Genomic DNA, 27,954 nt, shown 5'->3' on the forward strand with positions numbered 1-27,954 from the left:
TCATTTATCCTTCCATCAATCCATCAAACTGAGCACCCACCCTGGATGGATACAGTTGTGATCAAATAGGTCCGGTGTCAGCTGACAATGTTAATCACACAAACAGCTGTTTAATGACAGCTGTTTAATGACTACCTGTCAATTCTATGGACGGTTATTTCCCAGGGCATTGACCTGGCAAATGGGAAAGACCGCGTTACAGGGGGAACGTGTCTAGTGCAATCATTCATATCAATGAACTACACAGTCAACCATCTTAGCCAATGACTTGTCGTTTTACAAAATGTTGTCTCTGATTGGCTTCTTTTACTGAGCATGATGTTTTCAAGCAGGTATCAGTAGCGTGTGTCAGTGCTTCATTCCTTTTTGTGGCTGAATAATATTCCATTGTCTGGATCTCCCCCCTTCGGCTCTCCATGCATCAGTTGATGGACACATGGGTTGTTTCTGCTTTGTGACTACAATGAACAATACTGCCGTGAACATTCATGTACAAGTTTTTGTGTAGACAGATGTTTTCATTTCTCTTAGGTAGGTACCTCGCAGCAGCATTGCTGGGTCATGTAGTGTATTAGTGGGTTAGGGCTGCCATAACAAATCCCAGAGAAGGGGAAGCTTTAACAACCAAAATTAATTTTCTCACAGTTCTGGAGGATGGAAGTCCAAGATCAAGGTGTCAGCAGCGTTGGTTTCTTCTAAGGTCTCTCTCCTTGGCTGGTAGATGGCTGTCTTCCCGGTGTCCTCAAATGCTCTTCCTTGTGTGTGGGTCTGTCTTTTTCTTTTTTTCTTTTTTTTAAATTCATGGGTATAGAATTGTTAGTGGCATTTTCTCATCTTTTTTTTTTCTTTTAAAGATTTTATTCGGGAAGGGAAACAGGACTTTATTGGGGAACAGTGTGCACTTCCAGGCCTTTTTTTTTTTTCCAAGTCAAGTTGTTCTTTCAATCTTAGTTGTGGAGGGCGCAGCTTAGCTCCAGGTCCAGTTGCAGGGGGCACAGCACACCATCCCTTGTGGGAGTCAAACTGGCAACCTGTGGTTGAGAGGATGTGCTCCAACCAACTGAGCCATCCGGGAGCTCAGCGGCAGCTCAGCTCAAGGTCCCATGTTCAATCTTAGTTGCAGGGGGCGGAGCCCACCATCCCTTGTGGGACTCGAGGGATTGAACTGGCAACCTTGTGGTTGAGAGCCCACTGGCCCATGTGGGAATCGAACCGGCAGCTTTCGGAGTTAGGAGCACGGAGCTCCAACCGCCTGAGCCACCGGGCCGGCCCCTCCTGTTGTTAATTTTTAAATTTTATGTATGGGCACAGGGAAAAGAAATCTGGCAGAATCTATACCAAAATCTTAACTGGGTTCCTCTCCGGGCTGGGAGCTTGTGGGGTTGTTGGCTTTAGCTATGTACAGCAGGTCCTCGGATGATGTTTTGTTCACTGTCGTTTTGTTACATGGTTGATGAGATGCCCTGGGAACTTAACTGTTGTTTATATCAATTAGCCTGTGGTAACATTGGTTTTATTTTACGTCGTTTCTCTTAAAGTTGCAGAACCTACTGACGTTGTAGCATCTTACCATATTGCTATATAACCACCGGCCGGACGTTCGTGGCTTCAAACAGCTATGATTAGTACCATACAGTGGGGTCACTGGGTGGTTCTTCTGTTGGTCTCACCTGTGGCTGCAGTCGGCTGGTGGTGGGCTAGGGCTGGTGGCCAGGACACTGGTTGGTTCTCCTCCCTGTGGCCTCTCTCCTCCAAGTCATCCTTCATTATTCGGTAAGTGAAGCTTGAGCTTCCTTGCAAAATGGTAGCTGGTTTCCAAGGGAGAAGTGGGAGCTGCCAGGCCTGAAATTGACACAGCATCGCTTCCATTGCATTCTATTGGTCAAAACAAGTCACAAGACCTGGCCAGAGTCCCGAAGGAGAAACAGAATGCTGTTTCTCCCAGTGGTGGGAGGAGTGGCAGGCAGTACAGGCACAGGACTTGTTAGCAGCATCTTCAGAGACAACTGAGCACTGTCTGTTTTCTAGGGCATCTGTAACGAGCAAGGACTAGTATATTTTGTGATGGGAAAGATACTTTTAAAATAGTGTAATAAATTGTGGGAAGATGTTGGCTTGAATAAAGATGTACGGAGATAAATGAGTTCTGAGGATAGGCCACAGCTGTGAGGTCATTTTAATGCAAATCTGTGAATCTTCTGTGAACAACTGTTTTCAGACAGCTGGTAATCAAAGGATATAATGCAGTAACACGATGAACTAAAAGGGTGTATTTGTTTAGAAAGTCTTCTGTTGATTCCATTCACCTGGAAGTCCATGGTCTCTCATGACTGTGACACTAATCAAATTATTTTATGATACCCAAGGCATTCATTTTAAGTTTTGTGTAGAGCATATAAGGAATATTTGCTGCCTGAAGCCAGAGGGAGAGAATCAGGCCTGAATTTCTTCAGGGCTGGTCGACTGCTATCACAAAGCGCTTCCACAGCAGAAAAATGACAATGACCGTGGAATCTGTGCTCTAAGTACCGACAGCAGCCTTTCCATTTTCACCAGAAGACGGGCCCGAGCCTGAGCGAGGAAGAGGATTTACAAGGAGCTATGTGAGTGCTGGCTCAGGGCTGACACCAGGCAGGGACCCTAGGAAGTTTGACCAAGACAGGGCAGACGGTTTACTTGAATCTCCAAACACTTATTTGAATTTTTACAGGGACTTCAGATCCGTGGTGTTGGGCCACTGTTGCTAACTCAAATTTAGCGTTTGGTCTCATTCATCTCTCCAGTTACTATGTACTATTTAATATTGTTTGGTTGCAGTTTTAATTTTATGGATTCCACGTATCTCCCCCCCATACGTAATTATTTATATCCAAATGCATGATTATACACAGAGCATTCAGTACAGACCATTTTTTAAGCCTAAAAATAAAGTGATCTAGAGAGATATATATAAAACCCCAATTCTTGAATTTAGCTTTAATTGCGGTGAAAGTTTGTGGCAAGGTGGGGCCAGACTGTGCCAGTGGCCTGTGCTAAGGGTTTATCCTGAGAACACTACGGGCCATAGAATTGCCTAGAACAGGGGAAAGGCACCACCAACCCTCAACCTGGAAACCTCGGCCAGGCTGACAGAGCCTGAGCCCCACCTGGGCAAACGTGGGAGGGCCACTGCCTAGGGAGCTGTATGGGAGGAAATGAGGGGGCCAGGACAAGGCTGCCACTATGCCCTGGGTGACAGAGAGGACGGTGCAGCCACCCAAGATGGGGCTGGAGAGGAGGCGGTGGCTTGAAATGAGAGGAAAAGGTCAGTTTTAGACAGTGAAGGCTTTGCTCTATTCCTCAATATAATACGATTTCTTGTTTTTTTGTTACAAAAGTAATATATGTTCATTGAAAAAATTTGGATAAATATCAAAATCATAAAAAATTAAAATCAGCTAGGATTCTTCTACCAGAAGATAACTCCCATTGTCGTTTGGTTGTATACTTATAACCTGTTTCATAGATATAATGATATAAATGTAGCTGCAGATAAGGACATAGATACAAATGCAGGTAAGGACAGACGTAGATACAGACATAGGCGTATATGTTACAGTAGGCTGAATGCTGGACCCCCCCGCCCACTGCCCAAATGAGTATGTTCACATCCTAACCCAACCCTTGGAACCTGCAATTGCGACCTCATTTGAAAAAAAGATCTTTACAAATGTAATTTAGGATCTCAGATGACATCATCCTAGATAATTCAATTGGGCCCTAAATCCAGTGACAAGTGTCATTATGAGACAGAAGAGAAGACACAGAGAAAAGGGGAAGGCCATGTGAACACGGAGGCAGAGGTTGGAGCCAAGAAATGACAAGAGCCATGAGAAACGAGAAGCAAGGAAGAATTCTCCCCCTGAGCCCTCAGGTGGAGCTGTCTTAATTTTGGACTTCTGGGCTCCACAACTGAGAGACTAAATGTGCAGTTTTAAGCTACTCAGTTTGTGGGGATTTGTTCCGGCAGCCCCAGGAGACTAACACAGATGTGGACATAGATACACATAAGGACACAGCCGTAGCTGTAGCTATCCGTGTAGACATGGGTGTAATGTAAAGACACAGGTATCACTGTGGCTACAGATGCAGGCGGGCAGCGTCCAGACCATGAGGAAACCCTGATGAAGGAATGGAGCCGACCTGAGCTAACACCACTGCAATTCACTGATCGTGAGGTGGGTTCAGGGGCTCCTGAAGTGTAGCAGCGATATCCACATTCGTGGGGTACCTGGGAATATTGCAGCTTCTCATGTGGCTGAACTCTGTCTGCTCTGGACTCCTCACAACACGGACCCATGTCTCCTTCCCTTAGGACACTACACCCCGGTATTCCCCAGGAGGGTGCCCACACTTCCTGCAATGCCGCCACAGAATTAGGACTGTGGTCGCCTCATTCCTGCCCCGGGGGAGGCAACCAGGGTGCAAAGTGCTCACTAGATTCCACCCTCTGTCTGGTGTCATTTGCCTGGAGACAACCCCCCAGGTCTCCATCTCTGTGCAAAAAGGTGGGTCCAGGAGAGCTCCGACCTGAAACAGGAATCTCTCCGGAGGGCCCGGGCCAGGCAGAGCAGCCTGAACAGGATTCACTATTAACCTCTAGTGGAGAGGAAGAGGGGAAATGGTGGGAGCACCTCTGGTCTTCCTTAGCGGGTAGAAAAGTGTTTTGTGCTGAGGTAAAACCTAAAGCTGGGCCTGCCGCAGGGTCTGCCCCGTGCACTGAGCACGAGGGCAGGTGGGCGCCCAGCATGCTCTGTAAACACTTGCTGACGGCCGGGCAGAGGAGAGGAGTTTCTTCCTGTTTCCGTGGACCCGGCCTCCCTGGCCCACTTGGTCTCTCCGTGTGCACGCCGTGCTGCTCATGGGCTCTTCCACCCAAGGCAGAACTCTCCCTCAGGAGCCCGGCAGACACAGGAGTTGCCTAGCTGGCCAGCTCCAGGGCGCCCCCGAGATGGGAGATGAGGTGGGTGGGACTTCGTGGTTTCCCCGACCCTCCGGATCTCCTAATGAAGTGGTCACCCCAATCCCAGTATCTCCACCATCCGAGACAAGCTGACTTACAATAATGACTTTATTTTAACATATTTAATTACAGACATAAAATAGCTGGGGAAGGGGGTGAGCCCCAGCCTAGCCCCACCCCGGGGCTGCCAGGAGGGGGGAAGAGGCGAGGCCTCCCTGATGACCCTCTTTTGGGGTCTTCCTATGGTGGGGCCCTATTGCTTTAGTGGGGGAGGGGCCATGCAAACGAGGGGGGCGGGGAAGCCTCTGCCCCCCACCCCCACGACTGGCCTCCCTCCTAAATGCCCGGATAGTGCCCCGACCCCAGCCTCTCCACCTCCTTCTTCTTTGTCCAGGGAGCAGATTCTCTGGCCAGCCCCCCACCCCCTCTGCAAACCTAAAGGGGAATAAATACAAATTTTACAAAGTAAAAGGGGGTCCAACGTTGCCCTGGGCCAGGCCTGGAGGCGGGGAGCGGGGACCCTGGCGCGCCGGCCTCACATCATGCCGAGCTGCAGGAGCGTGCTGGCGTAGGCCATGGGCTTGACGTCGGGATGAGGCTGTGAACAGACGCACACGGGGCAGAGACAGAGATTAGGCAGCTTCAGGGGAGTCTGTGAGCCCCAGGACGCAGGTGGCAGAACCTTCACCCCCTGTTGTCGAGCACTGTGCCCCCCGCCCTCCTGACCAGGCCAAGGCTGGGGAGACTGGGGACCCCAGGGGTGACTCACCACTGCTGTGAACTGGTGGAACTGAGGCCGCAGGTCAGAGCCCCGGAGGTGGATGTAGGAGGCTTTGTTCCCCATCTGGTCACTGCAGGGGCAGGGGCAGAGGCAGAGTGGCCATGAGGGGCTGGGGGACAGAGAAGGGCGGGGCAGAGAGAAGAGGGAGCGAGTGGGGGGATGAGGGAGAGACCGCCGAGGCTGGATGGCAAAGGCTTAGAAGAGGGAGACACAGGGACAGAGGCCACGACAGACACTGACGGAGAGTCGAGAACAGAGGGCAGGACAGAGACAGCAGTGGGAGAGGAATCCAGTGAAAGGGGGGCCCAGGCAGGAGGGGGTAAGGGGAATGAGGGCACAGGAACAGGGAGGGGAGATGGGATGGGCGGGGCACACACAGCCCCATGGAAGCAGGACTCTTGCCATGACCTGGGCTCCAGTCTGACTATGTCCTGCCTCTCACCCCCAGGAAATGGGGGACAGAGGAACACGGTAACTGCCGCCCCGCCAGGACAGAAGCAGCCTGGTCCAGAGCATATGCAACTTGGCAAGACAAGGGGCCTATCTGGTTTCTTCAACCAAAAAATGGCAAGGGACAGGGGATGCGAAGATAAGATGACTGAAAATGTGGCCCTTGTTTGGGTCCTGCTTGCAAATCAACTGAAAAGAGACATTTATGAGTCATGAGAAACAGAATTCCGGCTGGGCCAGGTGACGTTTTCTGAAGGTGTGACAGTGCTAGAAAAGAGTTCTTTCAAACACGCTGGGGCATCAACGGACGGAAGAGATGAGGCCTGGGGTCTGTATGAAAACTGCCCGCCGTGGGGGTGGGTGGGAGCTAAGAGCGACAGACTGGCCTGAGTTGGTACCTGCTGAACCTGACTGATGAGTATGTGGGCATTCATTATACTATTTTATCTGTTCTTATTTGTCTTTGGAATTTTCTATAAAAAGTAAAAACCAGTGGGCTGGGGGGAGAGGCCCGGCTGTGCGAAAGCAACGGGGACACACCAGTAGTTGGGGGCGGAGAAGACGGTGACGCAGCGGCCGCCATGTGCCACCTCATAGCCCTCGGCCTTGACCTCGTGGCTGCGGATGATGTAATCCAGCTGGTTCTCCTCCAGGAAGGCCTTGGTGACGTCGGGCCCAAACTGGCAGCTCACACCCCGCTTACTGACCGAGCGCCCATTCTGGGGAGACAGCGAGCTCAGGGTGCCTGTCCCCCCCAACCCCCTGCCCACATCCGCTGGCCACAGCTCCCAGGGCAACTGACCTGTGGCTGGGGGTCTGACCAGAGTAGGTCGCACATGGGACCTGGAAAGGAGTAGAGGGGACGTCAGGGACGGGCCCGCCTGCTTGGGGTGTGTGTTCAGACCACCGCCCAGACTGCGTGGGGGCTAGGCAGGAGTTACCCACTGCCGAGGGCCACGGGCCACGTAAGATGGGATTCTGAGCTGGCCACAGGCCTCTCGTCTGGGCAGTGCGCTGGCCTCCCCGATGACTTCCCCTACACACCCTGTTCAATCCATTCCGGCCTCACAGCCAGGAGCTTTAATCGACATTCAGATCAGGTCCCTCTCCTGCTCAGCCTTCGGTGGCTCCCATTGCCCAGGGAACAAAGCCCAAGCTCCTCACGCAGGCCTGAGGCTACAGGGTCTGGCCTTGTCAACCTTTTTAAAGCACTTCCTTGCTCACCCCAAATCACGGGCTGCCCACTGTTCCTCCCCCCCTGCCAAGCTCCCCTGCCTTAGGACCCACGTGCTTGCCCAGGAAGCTTTTCTGCACAGCAGCTGCCTCCTCCTCCTCCCCAATCAGCTGTAACGTGGCGTCCCCAGGCGGCCTGTCATGCCGCTCTATCCACACCCTCCACACAGTTGTGTGAGCACACGTAGGGGTGTGAATACTCTGCTGTCTGTCCCGCACTAGAACAGGAGCCCTAATACGTCCTCCAGGGGTCAGGAGCTGAACTCACAAATAAACAGACGCCTGTGTGCTCTGGGCCCTGGACACTACTGTTCTCTTGCCAGCGTGGCCCCATGAGAGGCGCACGCCCCAAGTTACAGCCAAGGAACAGGCTCAGCCTTGCTGTCCTTGCCAAGGGCACAAAGCACATCTGGGGCAGGGCCGAGATCACAGCAGCTCAGATCTGAGCCCAGGCTGTTCCTCTCGCCTGGAGACACCAGGCCCTGGGAGGGAAGGGGCTGTCACCCAGCCCGCCCGTCACCTGAATCTGGGGGCTGCCGATTCCGCTCGATCTTCCTGATATCGTCCAGGGTGACGCCGTCTTCACTGAACAAGCCCCCGTGCATGATCTGGGGGTCAGGGTAGGGACAGTTGTGTGAGGGGAGGCGCCCGCCATACCCCCACCCTCCGACTCGCTTCACCAGCATGCCTGCCCACACGTGACCCCTGTGGGTGGGAGCCCGTGAGGCTCGACTGCTGTCCTCACCAGCACTTTGCCATTGATGCACTGGGCCAGCGGGAGCCACTCGAACACCTCGCTGAAGAGCTCATACATCTGGGCAGTGTACTTGGCCTTCACCTCGCCCTCGAAGCCATAGATCTGGTTCATGTTGTCCGTCTCATGGTTGCCTGGCCAATAAGAGGACAAAGAGAGGCCTCAGCCCCCCACTGCCTGGTGCCTGGGGGCCCAGGGAGGCCTGCCTGGCGGCCCCAAGCCAGTAACATTCACGCCATCAGCTCCGTAGCCCCTCACAGAGACCCGGTGAGATGCAGACACTGTTTTCAGTCCATCTTCTGGAGGAGCACACCAGCTGAGAAGCACACATGGGCACATGGCCACCAGGCTCAGGGGTGGCCCCGGCCCCAAGTCACCATGGGATGGGGGGACCCCTTGCCCCTGTGTGCCTTGGGTTCCCTCTTGGAGGACCTGTTGTGCCTTCCAGGCTGGAAATACCAAGGGGGGAGATCTTGATATAAAAAATGGGCTCACTGCAGAGCACCTGCTGCGGGCCAGCCCCACGCTGTGCTTCCGTCTCCCCACACACAACCTCCTGCCTCCCTCCCGGGACCCCGTGTCTGCTGAGTCTGGATTGTTCAACTCTTCAGTCGGAGCTAACTCTTCGGTGCCTCCTAGAACGAGGCCCACAGCAGGGGCTTAGCAAGCATTTGCCATGGGCCAGGTGTGGCTCCGTGAATGCCGAGGCTCGCCAGTGTCAGCGCGGGCCCTGGAGCCCCCAACCCAGCGCCTGCCCCCTCCCTCCTCCCGGCTCTCCTCCCTCTCCCGCTGCACCTCCTGCTCATCTCCCCACCTCTCAACAGGCAGGTCCTCCCGGGGTAGCCTTCACTCCCAGGGGAGCCGATCTTGCCCAATACCACATGGTCACCGAAGAATGCAAACTTTACAGCCCCCAGGAGTCCTCCAGACATCTCTTCTCAGTCTCACAGCCATGTGCAGAGCTGAGCTCACCTCCTGGCCCTCACCCTCCTCTTCTGGTCTCCCTGGATGTCAGTGGCAGCAACAGCCCTCCGTTGCTCCAGTTAAAACCCCGGAGTACCCCCTCTGGCCTGTTCTTTCTGCATCCAACCCACCAGCAAACACTCGGGGCTCCACCTTAAAGGACCCAAACCCAACCCCTGCTCCCACGCGGCTCCAGCGTTACCACGTCTCCCTGCTCCCACCTTCAGCCCTTGGTCTGCTCGCCACACGGAGGCCTGAGGGATCCTGCTGACAGCCCAGCCAGCCCCCGACCTCCTCTGCCCAGAGCCCTCCCAGCCCCGAAGTCCATCCAGCCCACATCGCCCTTTGTGCAACGCCCTGTGTGGAGCAGCCTGCCGGCCTTCCAGGGCAGCAGCCCTGCGCACGATCTCGGTGAAGGCCGAAGGAAACACAGCTGTCTCCCCACAGTACAGATGAGAAAGCAGAGGCTCAGAGGAGAAACAAGTGCCCGCCCAGAACCCACTGCCTCCCCGCTCACCTCGCAGTAGGTGAAAGTGATCTGGATACAGGAGCTTAAAGCCGAAAAGGGTGAGGATCACTTCTACAGAGAAGGAGCCACGGTCCACAAAGTCGCCATTAAATATCTGCCCTGCTAAGGAAAACAAAAACAGGGGGCTACTCCCCCAGTCTCTCCACACCCCATGGCTCCTCTCAGTGCCTCCCTAGAAGCGAGGATGTCGGCAGGGCTCAGGGGATCGGGGCTTTTGTTTCTTTCCTTGCTGTGTGGCTCTGGCCCAGCAGCTTGGCCTCTCTGAGCCTCAGTAGGATGTACTGATGTCCTCAAGCTCACCTATTTCGCAGGGAAACTGATGGTGGAGGGGGAGATACCAGGTGCTCAGCCTGTTTCAGCTCTCCCCCAAATACAGCCCCAAAGCCACAGGGGAAATGGGACACGGACCCTCCCACCCAATACTACACAGGCCTGGTAGACCTAACAGTGGCCATTTATCAAGCAATTATAACATTAGCAAATACTTACAAAGCACTAACTGTGGGCCACTGGACACTTTACAGGTATTACGTCATTTACTCCTCTCAATAACCTGATGAGGTACGCCCTGTTATTATCCCCATTTTGCAAATGAGGACACTGAGGCACTGAGAGGGGAAGAACCTGCCACAGTTACATAGCTGGGAAGTGGCAAAGCCAAGAGGAAACCCAGGTGCGGGCAGTGCCAGGTGCTGTTGTGTAGGCTCTTGCAGCAGCCCCATTTCCACATGAAGAGAAGCTGGGGCCCAGAGACTGCGCCACCTGCCCTGGTCACACAGCACGTGGGGACTGGCCCTGAGCCTGGGGCACCCACATCCTGGCGCCTGAGCAACTGCTCAAGCGTCTCCTTTCCCAGGTTCAGGCCTTTTTCTCTGCCGGGGGGTCCTCTCCAAAATCCAGGTTTGGGGAGGGGTTTGCGCTTCTGAGGAAGGATACATAGGGGTTGGTCTCCGAGGGTAAACCGTTGAGTTCAAATATGTTGAGGAGGTCATAGAACTGGCCATGGGTGTCCCCACACACTGTAATCTTCTCTGTCTGGAAGAAAAGAGGCCACCGGAGAGGGAGGGGCCCAGAGAGAGACGTGGGGAGGGGGCAGGGAGGAGAGGAGGGGCAAGAGGTCACAGTAGACCGAGAAGAACCATGCAAAGACACAGGCAGGGGACAGACATGAAGAGGGTGGGACAGAGACCAAGAGGCCAGGAGAGGAGGGACATCCAAGGGGACAGACACGGGGTGGGGGGAGAAAGAAGGCAGACCAAGCCAGGTGGGTCTGTGAGTTTCTGAGCTCCGTGGCCCCTCCCCAGCCAGGGAGCCCCCACCCCTGGCCCACCCACATACTGCCCCACAGCGCGCACCTCTTTGAGTGTGGTCTCCACGAGCGTACTCAGCTTGGACAGGACCTCTTTGACCTGTACCAGAATCTGGAAGGCAGAGCAGGCTGTAAGCAGGACGAGCTGGAGGGCCTACCCGCTACTCTAGCCCCTGCAGACCTGCTGGGCTGAGGGTGAGGTGGAGAGAGGAGAGGAATGGGCAGGGGAGGCCCAGAAAAGTGGGTGCTAGGCCAGAGGTGTCCCCCAAACTGTGATCCAAGTGGCCTCTGTGGCATTTAAACACTGGGGTTATTTCGTGAGAAAACTGAGATTCTTAGTTTCTCTCAAAATAATCAGTATCATGAAGAAATATGTGGATGAATCTAAATGTGGAACATTTTATACAACAACTGGCCTGGACACGTCTAAATATCAGTGTCATGGAAGAGTTTCCTCCAAAAGGCATAAGAATGTTTTAGATGAAAAGAGGTAAAAGGCAGGTCATGTGCAATAGTTGATCCTCCAATGGATTGTGGATTTGAAAGAAATAGCTAAAAAGGATGTTTTGGGAAAACTGGGGGGAAATTCAAACATGTAGATAACATTAGTTTTTACTAGTTGAAGATGACCTTGACAATGTCATGTATATTTGACAATGTTTCCGGATTTTACAGATGACCTGTGGACTGTCTGCATTAGTCAACATTATCATGTCAGTGCTAAATTTCTCAGGTGTGACAACTGAACTGTAGTCATGCAGGAGAATGTCCTGTTTTTAGGAGATACAGGTCATGATGCAACTTATTCTCAAATGGTTCAGAAAAAAAGACAAAAGTACGTATATATACACATGCATATGTATGTACAAAAACAAAGTAAATGCGTCAGAATGTCACTAGTTGGTGACTCTAGGTGAAGGGAATGGATGCTAATTATACTGCTCTTTTGACTTCTCTGTAGCTTTGACAATTTTCAAAATAAAAAGTTGGGAAAAAAATAAAGCGTTAAGAAGTAGATGTCCACTTCTGGTGAGAATGTAGAAAGTTATAAGACTGCCACTCTCGCCCTAATAATGAGAAACCCAACAAAATCAAATAAAAAAAAACAACGCATCTGAGATCTGAGGATACCAAGAAACCTAAACTAATCCAACTGTAGCCAGCAAGAGGCCCTTTCCTGGGGGAAGAGGCTGCTTTCTCCCTGGTCATCTTGGCAGAGTGGTCGAAGGGTAAGACCCACCAAGGCTGAGCGAGGGAGGAGAAGCCAGAGGAAAGTTCATGCTGGGTGTGGGCTGGCGGGGCAGATGAGCGCCCCAAGGAGCCCCAGCCACAGAAAGCCTCTGCCCTCACCGCCACCTCTCTCCCCCAGCCATCATGGCGCCCAGGTGCAGGGCAGGATGGGGGAGACCTCCTGATGCACAAAGTGGGGGGCAAGACTGGAGAGCAGAGAATTTCCAGCAACCCACAAATCTGGCAGTGGGCCTGGAAATGAGAGCGCTCCCACAGTTCCTAAAGCTGGAGACCTCACAACATAAAGATGTCCCTGGCAGGGCAAGTCTGCTGAAGGGACACCAATTCCGGTCTGAAAACGCCGAGAGCCAGTGGTGAACCAACGCCAAGCACAGCTGCACCGGAGTGCAAGTGAGACTGACAGAGCCCCTCACACTCGCGGCCTGACGGAAGAAAACCCTGCCAGGTCCTGCAGAGATTTTCATTATCTCAGTCTCTACTGTTCTTTTACACAAAATGTCTGGCGTACACTAAAAAAAATTATATGACACATGAAGAAAAGACAACAGAAGCAGACCCAGCGATGACCCAGATGGTAGAATTACCGGACAGAAACTTTAAAGTAACTCTTACAAACATGTTCAAAGATCTCGTGGAAAGGGAGACAACATGCGTGACCACACGGAGCAGACAGATTTAAAGTATTAAAAAAGAACCAAATGGGAATACTAAAAACAAAAATATATACATAATGTCAGCAATAAAGAGCTTGCGGTGCCCAGCATAGTGCCGGCTCAGCGGTGAGTGTCAGCTACCGTTACTCCCTCTCTCCTCGACCTGCCCTGTGTGGCTTTGTTTCGGCACCGCCAGCCGTGATGCTATCCTGGGGTCACAGGTGTGTGTAGCCCCTAACAAGTGTGTTACCTGGTAGGCGCATTTCCTGTGCAGTTTTTTCTGGTCCTTGTACCACTGCATGAGCTCCTTCATGAAGGTGATTGTCACTTTGCCGTCCTCAAGCTTGGGCCCGCTGTACTCATCCTCGATGGCTGGTGCGTGAATGGGGAAATGAGTCCGTGGCCACAGGCACTGTGTCAGTGGGAAGGGGGCCCTGGCTCCCCTCCCAGGCTTTGGGCAGACATGGGTCTGGACGCTCAGGTTGAGGTGGGGATGGAGTGAAAAAGGATCGCAGTCCCCAGCCAGCCCGGCCAGCTCAGCGGCCCTTTCCAACCTCCTCGTCTAGTGTGTCCCTTCCCCCCTCCGCCTACTTGGTTTTACAACACTTAACACTATTAATTCGTTGGGTAACTAATCACCTCTCCCCACTAGAACATCAGCTCAATGAGGGCAGGGACTGTTCTGTTTACAGCTGTGTCCCCAGTGCCTTGAACAGTGTTTGACACATAGTAGGTTCTCTATAATTGTCTGTGGAATGAATGACTGAGTCATCTGAATGCCTAGAGGACTCAGAGACAAACAGGACACGGGAGGCCCTTGAGGGGTGGGTGCTACTGCCAGGGGGTGGGGCAGCTGGTACAGAAGCTGGGAGGGAGCTAGGCTTGGGTGGGAGCAGGGGACCCCACATCTCCACAACTGGCGAACTCAAGCTCCAGTTCTGGACTCTGGACTTCCCAAGAATGCAGGACGGGAGCAACAGACAGCGGCCTGGGCTTGGGGACCAGAGGCTGCCCCTGAGCCCCACCTCACCACCCCACAGTGTGCACAAAGAATGGCGCAGCCCACGCAAGGCTGTGGACCGTTCTGGGCTGGGCACGGCAGGGCACCCGGCCCGACTCACTCATGCTCTCGATGTCCAGTGAGTCCACGACCGAGCGCTTGTGCTCGTCGCCCGCGATGGCCCGCTCGAAGGCCTTCTGCTTCACGACCTTGTTGCATTCCTGGTATTTCATTTTGGCATCCTTGTCATGGGGCTTAACCTTCACCACCTGGGCAGGCAGGTGGGCAAAGGGAAGGAACGGAAGAAGGAAAGGGGCATCAATGCTCCAACCAAGGAGGGGGCAGAGAGCAGTCAGGAGGCAGGGAAGTTGCCGCTGCCATGGTCGGCCCGGCGCTGGGCTCTGTGAACGCTGAAGCCAGACCTCCTGGGGCCGCCGTGCACCAGGGGTGCAGCCCTGGACACGTGTCACCTCCAGAACTCAGTTCCTGCACCCCAAAACCAGACCTAACATTGTGGCCCACACAGGGCTGCCGTGAGGGGTAAATGAGGGAACCCACACACGAGCTCGTAACACCGTGTTTTCCCAAAAATAAGACCTACCCGGACTATCAGCTCTAATGTCTTTTGGAGCAAAAATTAATATATAAGACCCGGTCTTATGTTAATTTTTGCTCCAAAAGACGCATTAGAGCTGATGGTCCAGCCAGGTCTCGTTTTCAGGCAAACACGGTCCATCTTAGCTCTGCCTATCATTAACACACAACCGCCCCGCCCGCGGAGCACACGCTCAGCTTCGGGTTTCTTGCTGGAACCAGAGCAGGCTAAGGCACACTTGACTGATATTAGTCCAGTCAACTCCAAGGTGGGTGGGGTTGGAGGACAGCGTGTGCTGGCTCTAAAGCCATGATTAATAGCCCAGACCCCTCCGAAGGGCACACGATGCCTTTGGATGACTCAGACACCTGGAACCTCAGTTTCTTCATTTGCCAGGGCTGCTGGGAACAAGTAATGAACACAGGGCTCAGAAGGCACAGCCAGCGCTGAGTGGTGTCACGTCCTTTGCTCGACCTTGGGTTTTCGGGGAGATCCAGGACAAATGAGTTCCCTCTGTTTCCTCCACTGAAGGGAGGTGGAGACGGGGCCACAGATCCAGGCCGCCTGGGTTCACCCCCCTCTCCCCCCGCCAGTCGTCAGTGGTGTGACCCAGGCAGGTGAGCCTGCCTGTCGGTGGCCCAGGTTCCTCCTGGTGAGATGAAGTGGAGAGTGCTACATCCGACGGCTGCTGTGAGGACTGAATGAGGGAAAACTGGGGAAGAGCGTGCAGTGGCGCCAGCAAGAGTCAACCCCACGGACAAGTCGGCAGCTCCTCATGGCCCCCTTCACGGGTGGCTGTGCTGATTAAAGTAGCTCCTACGCAGAAAGCACACGGCTTTGCTTTGGGACCCAGGAAGTTCTCACTAGAGGAGCCCATCGCCTCCACTCTCTCCACCTTCTGTCCTGCTTCCTAAAACCTCTGATCCTCCGAGCTCAGAAGCAGACAGAGCTGGATTCAGATCCCTGCTCTGCCACTTACTTGCTATGTGGCCTTGGCCAAGTGACTTCAGCCCTCTGAGCCCCAGACAGTTCTCCTTACATGTTACTATCATGGTGATGAGCGACCCCCACAGCTCCTGTACAGGGGACAGACAGGGGTGGTGCTAGGGCTGGCCCTCAGGGGTGGGGATGCCCCCTGGTGGAAGGCCTGGCAGAGTGAGTCAGAAGCCTGTTCAAAGGCTCCGAGGGTTGGTGTGGCTCACCCACCCTAAGAATGGCTATGCAGACCACGAGGGTGGCAGAAAGCTGGGTCTCAGCCAGCGATGGCTTCCTCCCTGTCTGGGCAGGCTCAGGCTGGAGCCTGGCTCTGCCTGGGCTGTGGATGGTGCGAGGCTCGGGAGGAGACAGCACCAGACATCCTCTGGAGTCCTTCCAAACTGGGAGAGGTTACGAGTCCACACCCCGTGCTAAAGTCCAAACCAACACTTGGCCTGGCTCCCAAGGGCCTGCTTTCCGTTTGCCCAGCGCTGCCCAGCCAGACCGAGCTCCCAAGTCCCCACATGCACCACTCCTCTCACTTCCAGCCCCAGCAGAGGTGGCCCCTGGCTCAGAACACATCATTCCCACCTCCAAGTCCTTTCTAGCTCCATCTCCCTTCCCCCAGGCTGGGTCGGCACCCCTTCTGGGCACCCCCAAGCCCCTGGATCGCCTGGCCAACCTTGAGCACTGCTTTTCCCCATTGGAAGGTGGCCCGCAAGGGCGGGGCCGAGGCTGTGTCCCAGCAGTGAAGGAATGCCCCGAGTGGATGGACAAACCACTCAGCATTTCAACCCAGCCAGTCCTGATTCTCAGAGAGCTCACAGCTGGAGTGGAAGATGGGCACAAACCCTGACACCAGGAAAAGAGGAGCGCGAATGGTAACAAGAGACAAGCAACAGTATTACACGGCGGATTTTCTGAGCACTTAATACATGCCTGGCACTGCTGTAAGCAGCTGACTTGCTCATTTTACCCTTAAAGCAGCTCTATGGGGTGTTATCACAATTCCCATTTGATGGATGAGGAAACTGAGCCCAAGAGGTGAAGTCACAGACCTAAGAAGCCAGGATTCCATTCTCTCCCTGTCTGAGCTCCTGATTTCCACCTCGCATCCAGATGTTGTCCCCCCACTGCCAGCTGCCACTCGTCCCCACAGCACCCTGTACCCCCTCCAGGAAGGCACCGTGGAATGGCGATCACGAGCCCCTGCTCTGGGGTCAGGCCTCTGGGTTTGAATCCAGGCCTTCCCGGGCAGGCAGCTCCACCTCTCGAGCCTCCCTCAGCTTCCAGAAAATGAGGAAGGTGCCAGCGAGTGTGGAGGGTGGTGTGAGAGTTTTACAGCAGGCCCGTCGCAGGGCCTAGCAGCAAGCCAGTGCTTGTGCCAGGGCCTGGAAAGGGGAAGTGGCCCTGCCAGGCTACCACGCCTGGGGACGGTTGTTTGCTCCAGACCCTGGCGGGTCTTCAGGAGCCGAAGCCCACTGGGTCAGAACTTAACACTGGACGTTTAACAAGTAGTATCAGGTTTAGCTCAACGTCAGTCTCCTGACTGTGATATTTATGTAGTTATGCCAGCTACGTCACTGGGGAAACTGGGAGAATGGGATCTCTGTACTACTTACTTCCTGCAACTGCAGGTGAAGCTACAATGCTCTCGAAATAAAAAAGCTGTTTTTAAAAGGTATCTTCAGCTGGGAGAGCTATCAGGCAGTAACTGCAGTGCTCAAATAGATGAAATGACAACACAGGTTTGCAATCCCTATGTGAAGCCATGGGGGCTGCATGTGTTTGGGAATTTTCTGGATTTTGGAAAGGTGACACAGTACACACGCTCTATGTTACATGACACCCCAATAGGTCCGAGTGACACCTGGTCATCACACACACTTCCGTTTCCGCAGCAGAATTGCCACTCACACCATGTGGGAGCAATCCAGACCATCAGTGGCCTCTTATTAGTTCAGGTCAGATTTTGCCACCAAATGAGTTGCCTGAACTTTCCCAGAACAACTGTGGTTTTCAGGACGGCTTGGGCGTGAAAGCGAGGGTGAGACACTGGCGCCGAGCGGCAGGAGCCATGCCCCAGGCGGAGAGCTCCCGGCCTCAGGGGCCTCACATGACAACGGTGGGTGGCAGTCCGAGTATCAGGACAACCTCCGGAGCTGGATACGCTGGAGAGGGGCACGCCGGCGCGAGGCACAGGCGGCTGGCACGAAGCCAGGTCTCTAGCGCAGGCACTGCCTGCACCATGAGTCTTGGGCACAACGCTAGGGTTCCCCCCCCCACAGGTCGAGACCCTCTAGTGAATTAATTTAGTCACAACCAACATTCTTTTTATAATAAAACAGAAGAGAGGCCGTTGGAGTACACTGCCTGAGCTAAGGGCCAGGGGCTGTGCCAGGAAACTTTTGCCCGTGGCACACATCCAGGGGTCAGAAGCCTGAGTCTGGTACCAGGCTGTCACTTCTGGCTGAGGGGCCTCAGGGTAGGGACCTACTCTCTGGGCCTCACTTTCCTCATCTGTAAATCAGGGACATTCCCCACCGCGCAGGGTTGTGAAGATCACAGGCGTTACTACGGCACGAAGGTCCCCGCCGCGCCAGGCCCTCGGTGAGCCCTGTACTAGGCGTCAGGGCAACTTCCTGTTACTATCGTATAGCCATACCTTCGGTGTACTGGAGCTTGTACGGTCTTGCAAGGTGAAACGCATTTCTACCTGACTGCACTGGAAGAGGGTGCAAGAAGAAACGCAAACACAAACCTATTACAAACCAAACCCCACACATCCCAGACAGGGGTGGGGAATGCAGAAGGAGCCCTCCAGATCGGGCCGGGGCCATGTGACCACCTGAGTTCCAACCACACACAGGAAGGAACACAGGTGGAGTCTTCTGACAAGAGGACCCAATAAAAGGGTGGGGAATCCTGAAGCAAGGGTCCCTCTGAAAGGATTAGCTTGGAGGTGAGGGTGGTGGTGGGGGGAGTCAACAAGGACCTATGGAAAGGGGAGCTCAGCTCCTGCTGAGGGTCCAAGGCTTGGCCCTGGATGGAGAGCAGAATGGAGACACCTTAACAAGGTCCTGCAGTGTACACAGCGCTTCCTGTGAGCGAAGGGCTCTTCCCCCAGCACCCCCAGAAGAAAGCGCACCAAGTGCTAAGTGGGTGCAGGCAGGCCCTTCTCTAAACGTGCTGTTCTCATTTCATCCTCACAAGCACGCTGAGGACGGCCTACTATTCTCCCCCTTTCACAGACCAGGACACTGAGGCCGGAGAGCCAAGGGCCTCTGAGCTACACAGCCCGCAGCTGGGCGTCCTGACCTTGGAGCCAGTGCCCCCCACTGCACCAGTGACTGGCAGACGGTCTGACTCACAGTAAGAGATACACATCTCACATCACAACCAACACACATCGGCATTCACCTAAATGAAAAAACAATATATACACTTCCTCCAAACAATGAAGGGTTTTCTCTATTCTATCTGATGAAAACAGAAGTGCTAGGCTCAAACCATTAAACTGACCGCACGGCCCACGAACAGTTTCAAGCCCGGCCTCTGGGTTCCAGTCCCAGCTCCGCCACTCCTCTGCTAGGTGACCATGGAGGAGGGGCTCCCCGTCTCTAGACCTCAGTTTCCTTCCTGTAAAATGGGTTGAATTCATGCATGTAAAAAGCTCACAACAGAGCTAGGCCCAGTGAGCATGCAGATGAGGAAACTGAGGCTGAGAAAGGAAAGGCCCTTCACTCAAGAGCCCAAGCTGCTGAAAGGCAGAGCCTTCGGCGGGCTTGTCTGTTCAACCAAGGTCATGTCTTGGCACCACCTCCAAGGATGCCATGATCTAAGCGGGGCCCTGGACACATCCTCCGTGAAACCGGAGCATGTCACAGGATGGCTATGGAGGGTAGGAGGTAGATTCTGGATGGGCCGCCACCCCTGGATGATTCTGGGTGAGCCTGGCCCCTCTGCCCTGCGCCCACAAAGCCTGATGAGACAAGTCAAAATAAAGAATGGTGGACGGCCTGCAGGCATGAGGCTGGCCCAGGCCCAGGCCCAGGCCCAGGTGGGCAAGGCTCTCAGGCTCATGTGGGGCCTCCCCAGTGCAGCTGGCAGAGCCCGCACAGGGAAATGGGCCACGATGATTTAAATGCTGGGTGTGGCCCCACCTCAGGTCAGTCCAAACAAGCTGTGGATCCTGCCACCAGCCCTGCACGACGTCACAGGCCTGGGATAAAGCGCAGATGTTGCATAGCCACAAGGTGGCTGGAACTGACCACCTCAGCCTCACGGAGTACGTGGGGCTGGCCCACTCTGGGCCAGAGCTGCGACAAGAACCCCTGCGACACCCCCGTGCTCAGGGCTCTTCTCCCCCCCCTGCTGCCCCCTCCTGGAGCCCTAGGAAAGCTGTCCTCGTCCAACCTCCACTGTCCTTCTGGGTTACTCATTACTGAGCCCTCCGGCCCCACTGACCTTTACTCACACCACCTCCCCAGGGCCCCACAGCCACCCGGGGTGGCGACTCCTCCTGTCACCATTCTCCAAATGAAGACACGAGGGACATGGACGGTTGGCCAGGGAATGGCTTGGGAGCCCAAGCTTGTAAGAACGGTTCTGCTGCTCCCTCCTTCGTCCTCCCGGTGTCATCCCAGGCCCCCCGGTCTCTAAATGACGCCCCTTCATGCCCCTGCCCCCACCCTGACACAGGTGGCCCTTGGCCCAGGGCTCGGCTCATGTCTGCACTTGGCCTGAAATCCACCCTGCACCCTGGGCCAGTGGCCAGCAGCCAGCGGGCAGTCTGACCTGGCTCCCTGCAATGGCAGCCTGTGGCTCTCAGCATGCCCGCCACCCCTCCCTACACAACAGAAGCTGCTCGGGGTGTGCGGTGAATGAAGTCAAAGGAGGAAGAGAGGGTGTGTGTGTACTGGGGGTAGAATAAGAACTTATTCCACACACACTGACTGGGCCCCTGCCGGGTGCACCATCCCAGTAAACAGAACACATGAAACCCCGACTCCCAGGGGGCTAACTCTCAGAAGCGGGGGAGACACGGGCTGGAGGGTCCAGCTGCCTGGGTTTAAATTCCAGCCCTGCCATCCTCCCAACTTGCCAGCTGCTTGCTGGTGGGCAGGTGACCTGACCCCCTGGGCCTCAGTTTCCTCATCTGTACACTGGGGGTAACCACTGTTCCCACCTCACAGGGCGGCCGCAACGACTCATTCAGCCCGTTGTGTGAGGCGGGAGCGTGCTCTGTGCGTCCTTACCGCCGTCTCACCGTCAGCAAGATCCCAGTGATGGGAGGGCAGGCGGAGGAGAGAGCTAGAGAATTCCCACTGTGCTCTAGGTCCCGCCCCCTTACAACACCTCCCGTTGCTGTCCCCTCAGCCTATCACCCATTCCATCTTCTGCCAGCACACATCCTCCTCTGCAGCGACTGTGTTCACCCAGAGTCAACGTCCCGGGTTTGAGTGAGAAGCTCCATCAGCAGAAGGGCAGTGTGGCTCTTCCCCAACAGCAAGAACCACAAGTGAATGGTTACCGAACACGGGCTTTGCGCCAGGAGCTGTTCTAAACACGTCCTAAGCAGAAACTTATTTATTCTTCACAACAACCCCTAGAAGCAGGTCTCACTGTTCTCCCCATTTCACAGACAGGGAAAAGAAGGCATGGAGAGGCTAGGGAGCTTGTCCAGGTAACCAAGTGAGCGACGGCACAGCCAAGACGTGAACCCAGTCGTGCGCTGCAGGCCAAGGGGCCCCACAGGCATTTGCTGGGTGAGGGGGAGCCGAGTAAACGGCTGAATGGCCTCCTTCCACCCCCCGCTCCAGGCACGCACGGAGGCCGGCCCTCCCTGGCCGGCCTCACCACCCTCGGCAGCCACCTGGCTCAGGTGCTGGAGCTGGCCCACCCCGAGGCCCGGCTCACCGTCTCGTAGTCGCGCAGGGCAGCACGGAACTTGCCCAGTGCCATGTTGCTGGCGGCCCGGCGGTAGTAGCCCTTGATGTACTTCTTGTCGATCTCAATGGCCCGTGTGGCGTCGGCCAGGGCGTAGCCATAGCACTCGGTGCGCAGGTAGGCCAGGCTGCGGTTGCCATAGTAGATGGCATTGCTGGGGTTCAGCTCGATGGCCTGGCTGTAGAATTTGATTGCGTTCTCGTAGTCCTTGGCTGTGGGGAGGGAGCAGGAGGCGGCATGAGGCAGGGCTACCAGCAAGGACAGGCCCTAGGCTGCGTGTTGGCCCCGCCTCCCCGTTCACAGATGGGGAAACTGAGGCCACAGCCGAGCTCAGAAATGTCTCTTCAGCCTGTCCCTCTTCCCTGTCCCGACTGTCCCACGCCAGCACAGGCTTATCTCCTCAGGTCCAAATCCCCAGGACCCCCAGGTCACTTCCACACACCTGCCACCCAACCATGACCCCTCCAGGCCGCAGACTGGGCAATACTTCTCCCAGGACTCATGAGGGTCTTACTGAATCCTCCCCACGGCCTGGAGAGGGCATCTTACTGCACGCCAGAGCTGTGAACCAGGCCATGTGAGTCTGCCCTGAGCCCCTGGGGTGTCCAGCCTCCAAAGCGAGTAAACGAGCCCAAAGAGGGGGCCTAGTAGGAGAACAGGAAGTGGGCAAGGAGAAGAAACCTACTTAAGACTCAAGGAGAAGGGGACATATCAGCCAGGACCCAAAGAAAGTGACAAACCAGAATAGAGAAGAGTGTTCCTGTCAGAAGGAACAGCAGGTGCAAAGGCCCAAGGGCAGGGCGGGGTGAGGGGAGGAAGAGGCTGGTGTGGCTGGGGCAAAGCGAGTTAGGGGAGGGTGGGAGATGAGGGCAGGGAGACTGGCAGAACAGATCCTGAAGGCCACAGCCACAGCCGGGTCTGGACATGAATGTTCTAAGTGTGGAGCGACAGGATGTGGCATCTGGCCAAGGGGAAAAGGGAGATTTTATTTGAAATGAGCTATGCCGTGCCCTGCGTTTTACATCTCGACCCGTGGAATCCTCCCATCTCTACGGCATAAGCATCATCTGCCACTCACTTTACAGATGGGTCATGAGGTCTTATTTAAGGTCAAACACTCAGTCTATCCCTGCAGTCAGGCTGGGGCCTCTCCCAGGTGGCCACCTGACAGGCAGGAGACCAGAGCTTACCAGAACGGGGGCCATGATGTGCCAGGTGCCACTTGGGGCTCTTGGTGTATGAATCACTTCACTGAACCCTCACCAACAACTCCAACAGTGGTTGCGTTAGCCTCGTTTTCCAGATGAAGGGACAGGCTCAGAGACGGAAAGCCTATGCTTGAGGTTACACAGTAAGTGGCAGGCAGAGACCCAAATGCCCCCACTCTCACCTTCCACGTGAGGTGGCCTCTGGGTGGAAGCCTGGCTCAGGGGCAGGTGGCCGGGGCCCCATCCCTGGCTCTGCCTCTTACTAGCTGGGTGTCCTTGGGCAACTTACATACCCCCTCAGGACGAGTTTCAGAGAGTCCTACTAATGTCCTGCCTAAAATGGGGATTCCTGCCCTAACTCCCACTTCACTTTTCTCCAGAGCCATCTGCTAAACCATCAGATCTTTTGTTTTGCGTGCTTATAATCCACCTCCCCAATTTCAACCTAAGACCCATGAGGGCAGGGGCCCTGTTTCTCCCTTCTCTGAGGACACAGCACCCCTCAGCCCTATCCTCCTGGGGCTCACAGTCTGGTGGGGGGCAACATGTAGATCCGTCCCCAGAAAGTGATAACCCTGAGTGTTATCTATCTGAGGCAGCCAGAGGGAATGTGGGAGCTAAGACCCAGAGGATGAGAGTGAGTCAGGTGAAGAAGTGGAATGGAAGAGGGTTCCAAACTCCACGAATAGTTCCTGAATGAAGGAACGAAGGAAGGAAGAAATGAAGACAGAAACAGGAAGACAGACAGACGAACAAAACCAACCCTAGAGAAAGGAGAAGCCAGTTCCTGGGGAGATGGCCAGGGACGATGTAACGATTCCTTTTGCAGGCTAACATCTGGCAGTCTTTCAAATGGCCTGATGCCCTCTCCTTCAGGAAGCCCTGCTTGACCCCAGGCTGGGGCGGGTACCCCTCAGGGCTGTTCCAGCCCCTGGTCTCTTCTATCCCAGCCCTGCCCACTCTGGGTTGTTACCCTTAGGTGACAGGTGTGTCCCAGGGACTGTGAGCCCCGGAGGGCAGGCCCAGGACTTCCCAGAAACAAGCATGGGCAGGACCAGGCAGCCCAAGTCTGACCGACCCTCCCTGGGATGCTAGTGCCTTGGAGAACTCCTTCCAGCCTCCAGGCGGGGTTCCAAAGGCCAGCCGGCCAGCCCACTGACAGGTGAGGTGCTACTTGAGTGGCCCTCTGATATGCGGCGGGGAGCCTGGTGTCTGAGAGCCTGACAACCTGCTCTGCGGGTCCAGACCCGAGACCCCCCAGGAAACAGCCTCCCCTCCCTGAGCCTCAATTTGCTCATCTGACATGCGGAATCACAATCAGCCCGACCTCACTTGGTGGTTGTGAGGGCTAATGAACTCAAGTATGAAACGTGGCTACAGCAGATCCTTGTAAAAGAAGCGAATGAACGGCTAAGCCAAAGGAAGAAATGAATGGAGCAGAGGAAATGGGAGGGGCCTGCGCGTCACACATTTGCCCAAAGACACCATATCCCAGCCCTCCTCCTTTACAAATGAGTGCATTTACTACTCAACAGTCCCCAGTTTACAGATGAGGAAACTGAGGCACAGAGGTTACATCATTTGCCCAGGGGTCACACAGCAGGGAAGAGGAAGCAATAAGATTTGAACCCAGGCAGCCTACGCGCTTAACCATGTCTACAAACTCTTAGACCTGGAGGCCTCCTTGTGGGTTAAATACAACCCCTCCCGTTTTACAGAAAGGGGTACTCAGAGATGATCCAAGCTCTGCTCCAGAAGTGATCCAGCCTTGTGGGGGGAAGGTGGGCAAGGGATCTTCCAAGTCCCTGGGGTCCCCCTTCACGTGCAGGGGGCCAGGCCGGCTCTGGGTAAGGACTCTGCACGTGGGAGCCAAGCACGTGGTGAGGAAGGGGGATATCCGGGCTCTGCTGCTGCACATTCTGACCTTGGGCAAGTGGTTTCACTTCTCTGAGCCTCAGCTTCCTCTATAAAACAAACAGGGCGGTCCCTCCTTCCTTGCCTCCCAGTGCCCCAGGGGAGGATTAGACAAAGCGCTGTACCTGGCCACCACAGGGGCTCAATTAAGGGGAGCTGTAATTACCCTTTTTATTGTGACTCCCATCGACCTGAGGCTAGGCTCTGTGCCTGCCATACAGAGAGGGGCCCGGACCAGGAGGGGAATTCTCCTCTGTGCCAGCTCAATGCCAGGACCTCTGGCTGCCTGCCCGGCCCCAGGGCTCCTGAGAGCTCTGATCCCAGGTCCTGGGGAGCAAGGGACTCCTCCCAGTGTTTTCCAGTTTCCCAGAATTCTTCCCTTGCCTCGGCACCAACCCCGTACATGTTGCTCCTCCCAAGCCCCATTCCAGGGACAACTCCACCTCCTGGGCCATCCCTCAGGTAGAGACTGGGCCTTGTCCTGGACACCCCTCGACCCCTTAGCACCCCAAATCAGGTAGTCACCAAGTTCTGTCAAATCAGCCTCCTCAACATCTATCTCTTAAATCTACTCATTCGCTCCCCTCCCTTCAGCCCCGCCCTGTCTGGCCTTCATCTTCTCCAGCTCAGGTTCCCGCCCCAGCCTCCTCCCTGGCCTCCCTGCCTCCACTCCTGCCCCTCCAGGGCGTCTTTCTAAAGCACTAACCTAACCTTGTCCTCTCCCTACTCAGAAGATCCGTAGCGCCCCAGAACCCTGAGCAGCAAGCTCAGGCTCCTCCCTGCAACCTCACCATAAATGACCTCCCCTTCCTCTTACACCCAGCCCCACTCCCCTCCTGGGTGCACCTCTGGGCCTTTGCCATCTGTTCTTTTTGCTTGGAGTTCCCTCTTCCCTCTCTCCAGGCCACCTCTTCATTTCCTCTCTGAAACACTTCTTGAGTCAGTTTCTGTCTCTCCAGTCTAGTTGGCAGGACCACCCCCTCTCACCCGACCACCATTCTAGTCTCCTTCCTCGTCTCCAGTCTGGCCCTTGCGTCCCATCTCCGCAAGGCAGCTGGGGGATCTTTTTCAAATACTAATCAGACAATGTTGCTCCTCTCTTAAAACCTCCCATGGCTTCCTACCACCCCCAGAATGTACCTCCACACTCCCTGACCCGGCCTTCAGGGCGTTACCTCCAACCCCGTGACTCGCTGGCCCTACCTCCTCCTTGTTCCCCAATCTGACAAAACTTTCCCACTCTTTGGATCCATCTGTGCTCTCAATGAAGACCCACTCTCCTCTAGGGCTCTAGATTCATTCCACCCCCTCCCCTCTCTAGGGCGATGTTGCTGCAAGTCTCTCCTCTCCCTTGTAGGGTCAATGCTCCCTCTCCATTGAACCACACTCTTAGCCTCTTCCATCCTTTAAAAACAAAGCATTTCCCTTCCCCTTTCTCCACTCCCCTTCAGAACCGAAATACTCGAAATGCTTGTCAACACTTGTCGTCTCTATTTCCACACTTTCCATTCACTCTTGGGTGCCTCCCATCACTCCTCAGAGACTGCTCTTGTCAAGGGTACCACCTCGGTCCTGGAGCCCCATCCAACGGTCAGTGCTGGGTGCTCATCTCAGCAACATCTGGCGCAGGGAACAGCCCCCACCTGCTAAAGGCATTTGCTTCTCTCATCTTTCCTGACACTTTTCCTGATTTCCCTTCCACTTCACCGACCACTCCTCCTCAGCCTCTTCCTCTTCTGTTCTAAAAATTAGAATTCCTCAAGGTTTCCTCAAGGGCCTCTTCTCTTCCTAGGTGACCTCACCCATTCCCAGCACGTTCTATACCATCTATAGGCTGATCACGCCCAATTTCTTCTCGGAGTCTGACTGGCCCCTCTATCTACCCAATGTCTCTGCTTGGATAGCTGAGTAAAATCCAAGCTAGTTTTTGCAATGACTTATGAAACCCTACATGACTTGGGCCCCTTCCTAAACCCATCTTGTATCAGTCTCCTCACTACCTCGCTAAAATTCCAGCCACACCAGTCTCCTTTCATTTCCTCCCTCTGGGTCTCTGCATGTGAGGCTCCACCCACCTGGAACACTCTTCAATTCTCCTCGAATTAAATGCCTTCTCCTCAGTAAAGCCTGCCCTGACCACCTATCTAAAGTAGCTTCCAACCCTTACTCTCTACTTCACACTCTGTTGAGGTTTTTTCCAAAGTACTCATCACAATCTCTAAGTATTTTATTATTTATTTGGGTAGTTTCTCAATGTCTGATTCTCTTGCTAAATCACAAGCTGTTTTCCGGCCGGGCTGCATCTGTCTCATTAGCTGTTACATTCCCCAGAGTCTAGCACAGGCCTTAGAACATAGCAGGTGCTCAATAAACAAGTTGAATGAATGAATGAATGCATGCCCCCACACATCTTTCTCTTTCTCAAGATCCTAAGTCATACTATTCTTGGGATTCCCCCACCTCTACTCCCAGGGCCTCCCACACATCCCTGTTCCCCGTGTAACCCCAAGTCTCCTATTTAATTGCCTTCCATTCTAATGATTGCTCCCCATCCCCATGATTCCTTACTCTATTGGGGCTGACTCCCCTAACCCCCACTTGGTGTCACTCACCCGTCTCCCCACTTGGTAGCGCCATCACTCACCCGCCCCATGTCACAACTTGGTAGCGCCCTCTTCAGTTCTCACCATAAGCTAAGTACCTCAGGGGGTCTCTCATATTTGGTCGAGCCCTCATTCCCGACCCCCTCCCGCCCACACTTGGTAGCGCCCTCCTCAGTCTCCCCACTTAGCACCCGCTCCGTCCGCCACTTCTAGGTATCATCCTTTCTCTCAGAAGCCCCCTCTGTCACCCCTGGGTAGAGCCATCCTGGGCCTCCCCACGCCTGGTCACTTGGTAATGCCTGGCCCGTGCCCAGGCTGCCGCTCCGCGTTGCCATGGTTCCGCGCGGGCCCGGCACCCCTCGACCTGGGTCGCTCTCCATCCCCCCCTCACTCTCTCCCGAGCGGGCGCACCTTTGAAGTAGTCGTTGGCCTGCGTCTTGAGCTCCTCTGCCCGCTTCAGAGCGCCATCAGCCGGGGGCTCGTCTTGGGGGGGCTCAGCACACTCAGCCCTCTCACCCTCCGCCATCGCCATGCCGCAAAGCGACCCCCACCCTGGCAACGGCGGCCAGCGGCACCCGGCTGAATCGTCGCGAAGGAGTGCCGAGTTGCCGCTGCCGCTGCCGCACAAGTGTCGTAAAGCGCGGGCCCCGAAGGCGCCCTTCGCGCGCCTGCGCAGGACCCTTTCGCCATTGAGCGCGCGGAGGACAAGGTGACCAGAGGGCCCCCAGACTTCGCCCTTCTTAGAATGAGCCAATGGGAAAGGTGAAGAGGGGCGCGTGGGGAAA

At 55.0% G+C, this 27,954-nt stretch overlaps 1 protein-coding gene across 1 annotated transcript; it reads right to left on the minus strand.

The window, feature by feature from the left end:
• Nucleotides 1-5,092: 5,092 nt before the first annotated feature.
• On the minus strand, nucleotides 5,093-27,785 carry PPP5C (protein phosphatase 5 catalytic subunit). Its single transcript, XM_019752609.3, has 13 exons — nucleotides 27,581-27,785; nucleotides 21,415-21,656; nucleotides 14,047-14,194; nucleotides 13,176-13,297; nucleotides 11,068-11,133; nucleotides 10,649-10,747; nucleotides 9,701-9,806; nucleotides 8,212-8,354; nucleotides 7,987-8,074; nucleotides 7,036-7,076; nucleotides 6,774-6,952; nucleotides 5,772-5,853; nucleotides 5,093-5,600 (listed from the first exon to the last, which is right to left on the minus strand). The coding sequence occupies exons 1-13, from the start codon at nucleotides 27,699-27,701 to the stop codon at nucleotides 5,538-5,540; spliced, it is 1,500 nt and encodes a 499-aa protein (XP_019608168.1). The 5' UTR covers nucleotides 27,702-27,785; the 3' UTR covers nucleotides 5,093-5,537.
• Nucleotides 27,786-27,954: the final 169 nt, after the last annotated feature.

This window comes from Rhinolophus sinicus, chromosome 8 (genome assembly GCF_057876585.1).
Source record: "Rhinolophus sinicus isolate RSI-liver-muscle chromosome 8, RSI-T2T, whole genome shotgun sequence".
Taxonomy (NCBI): Eukaryota; Metazoa; Chordata; class Mammalia; order Chiroptera; family Rhinolophidae; genus Rhinolophus; species Rhinolophus sinicus.

Coding starts and splice junctions, on each gene's coding strand:
- PPP5C (XM_019752609.3), bottom strand. CDS start 27,701: ATGGCGATGGCGGAGGGTGAGAGGGCTGAGTGTGCTGAGCCCCCCCAA. Junction 14,195..21,414: donor CCCTGCGCGACTACGAGACG/GTGAGCCGGGCC, acceptor CTGCCTGCCCAG/GTGGTGAAGGTTAAGCCCCA. Junction 6,953..7,035: donor GGTCAGACCCCCAGCCACAG/GTCAGTTGCCCT, acceptor CTGTCTCCCCAG/AATGGGCGCTCGGTCAGTAA.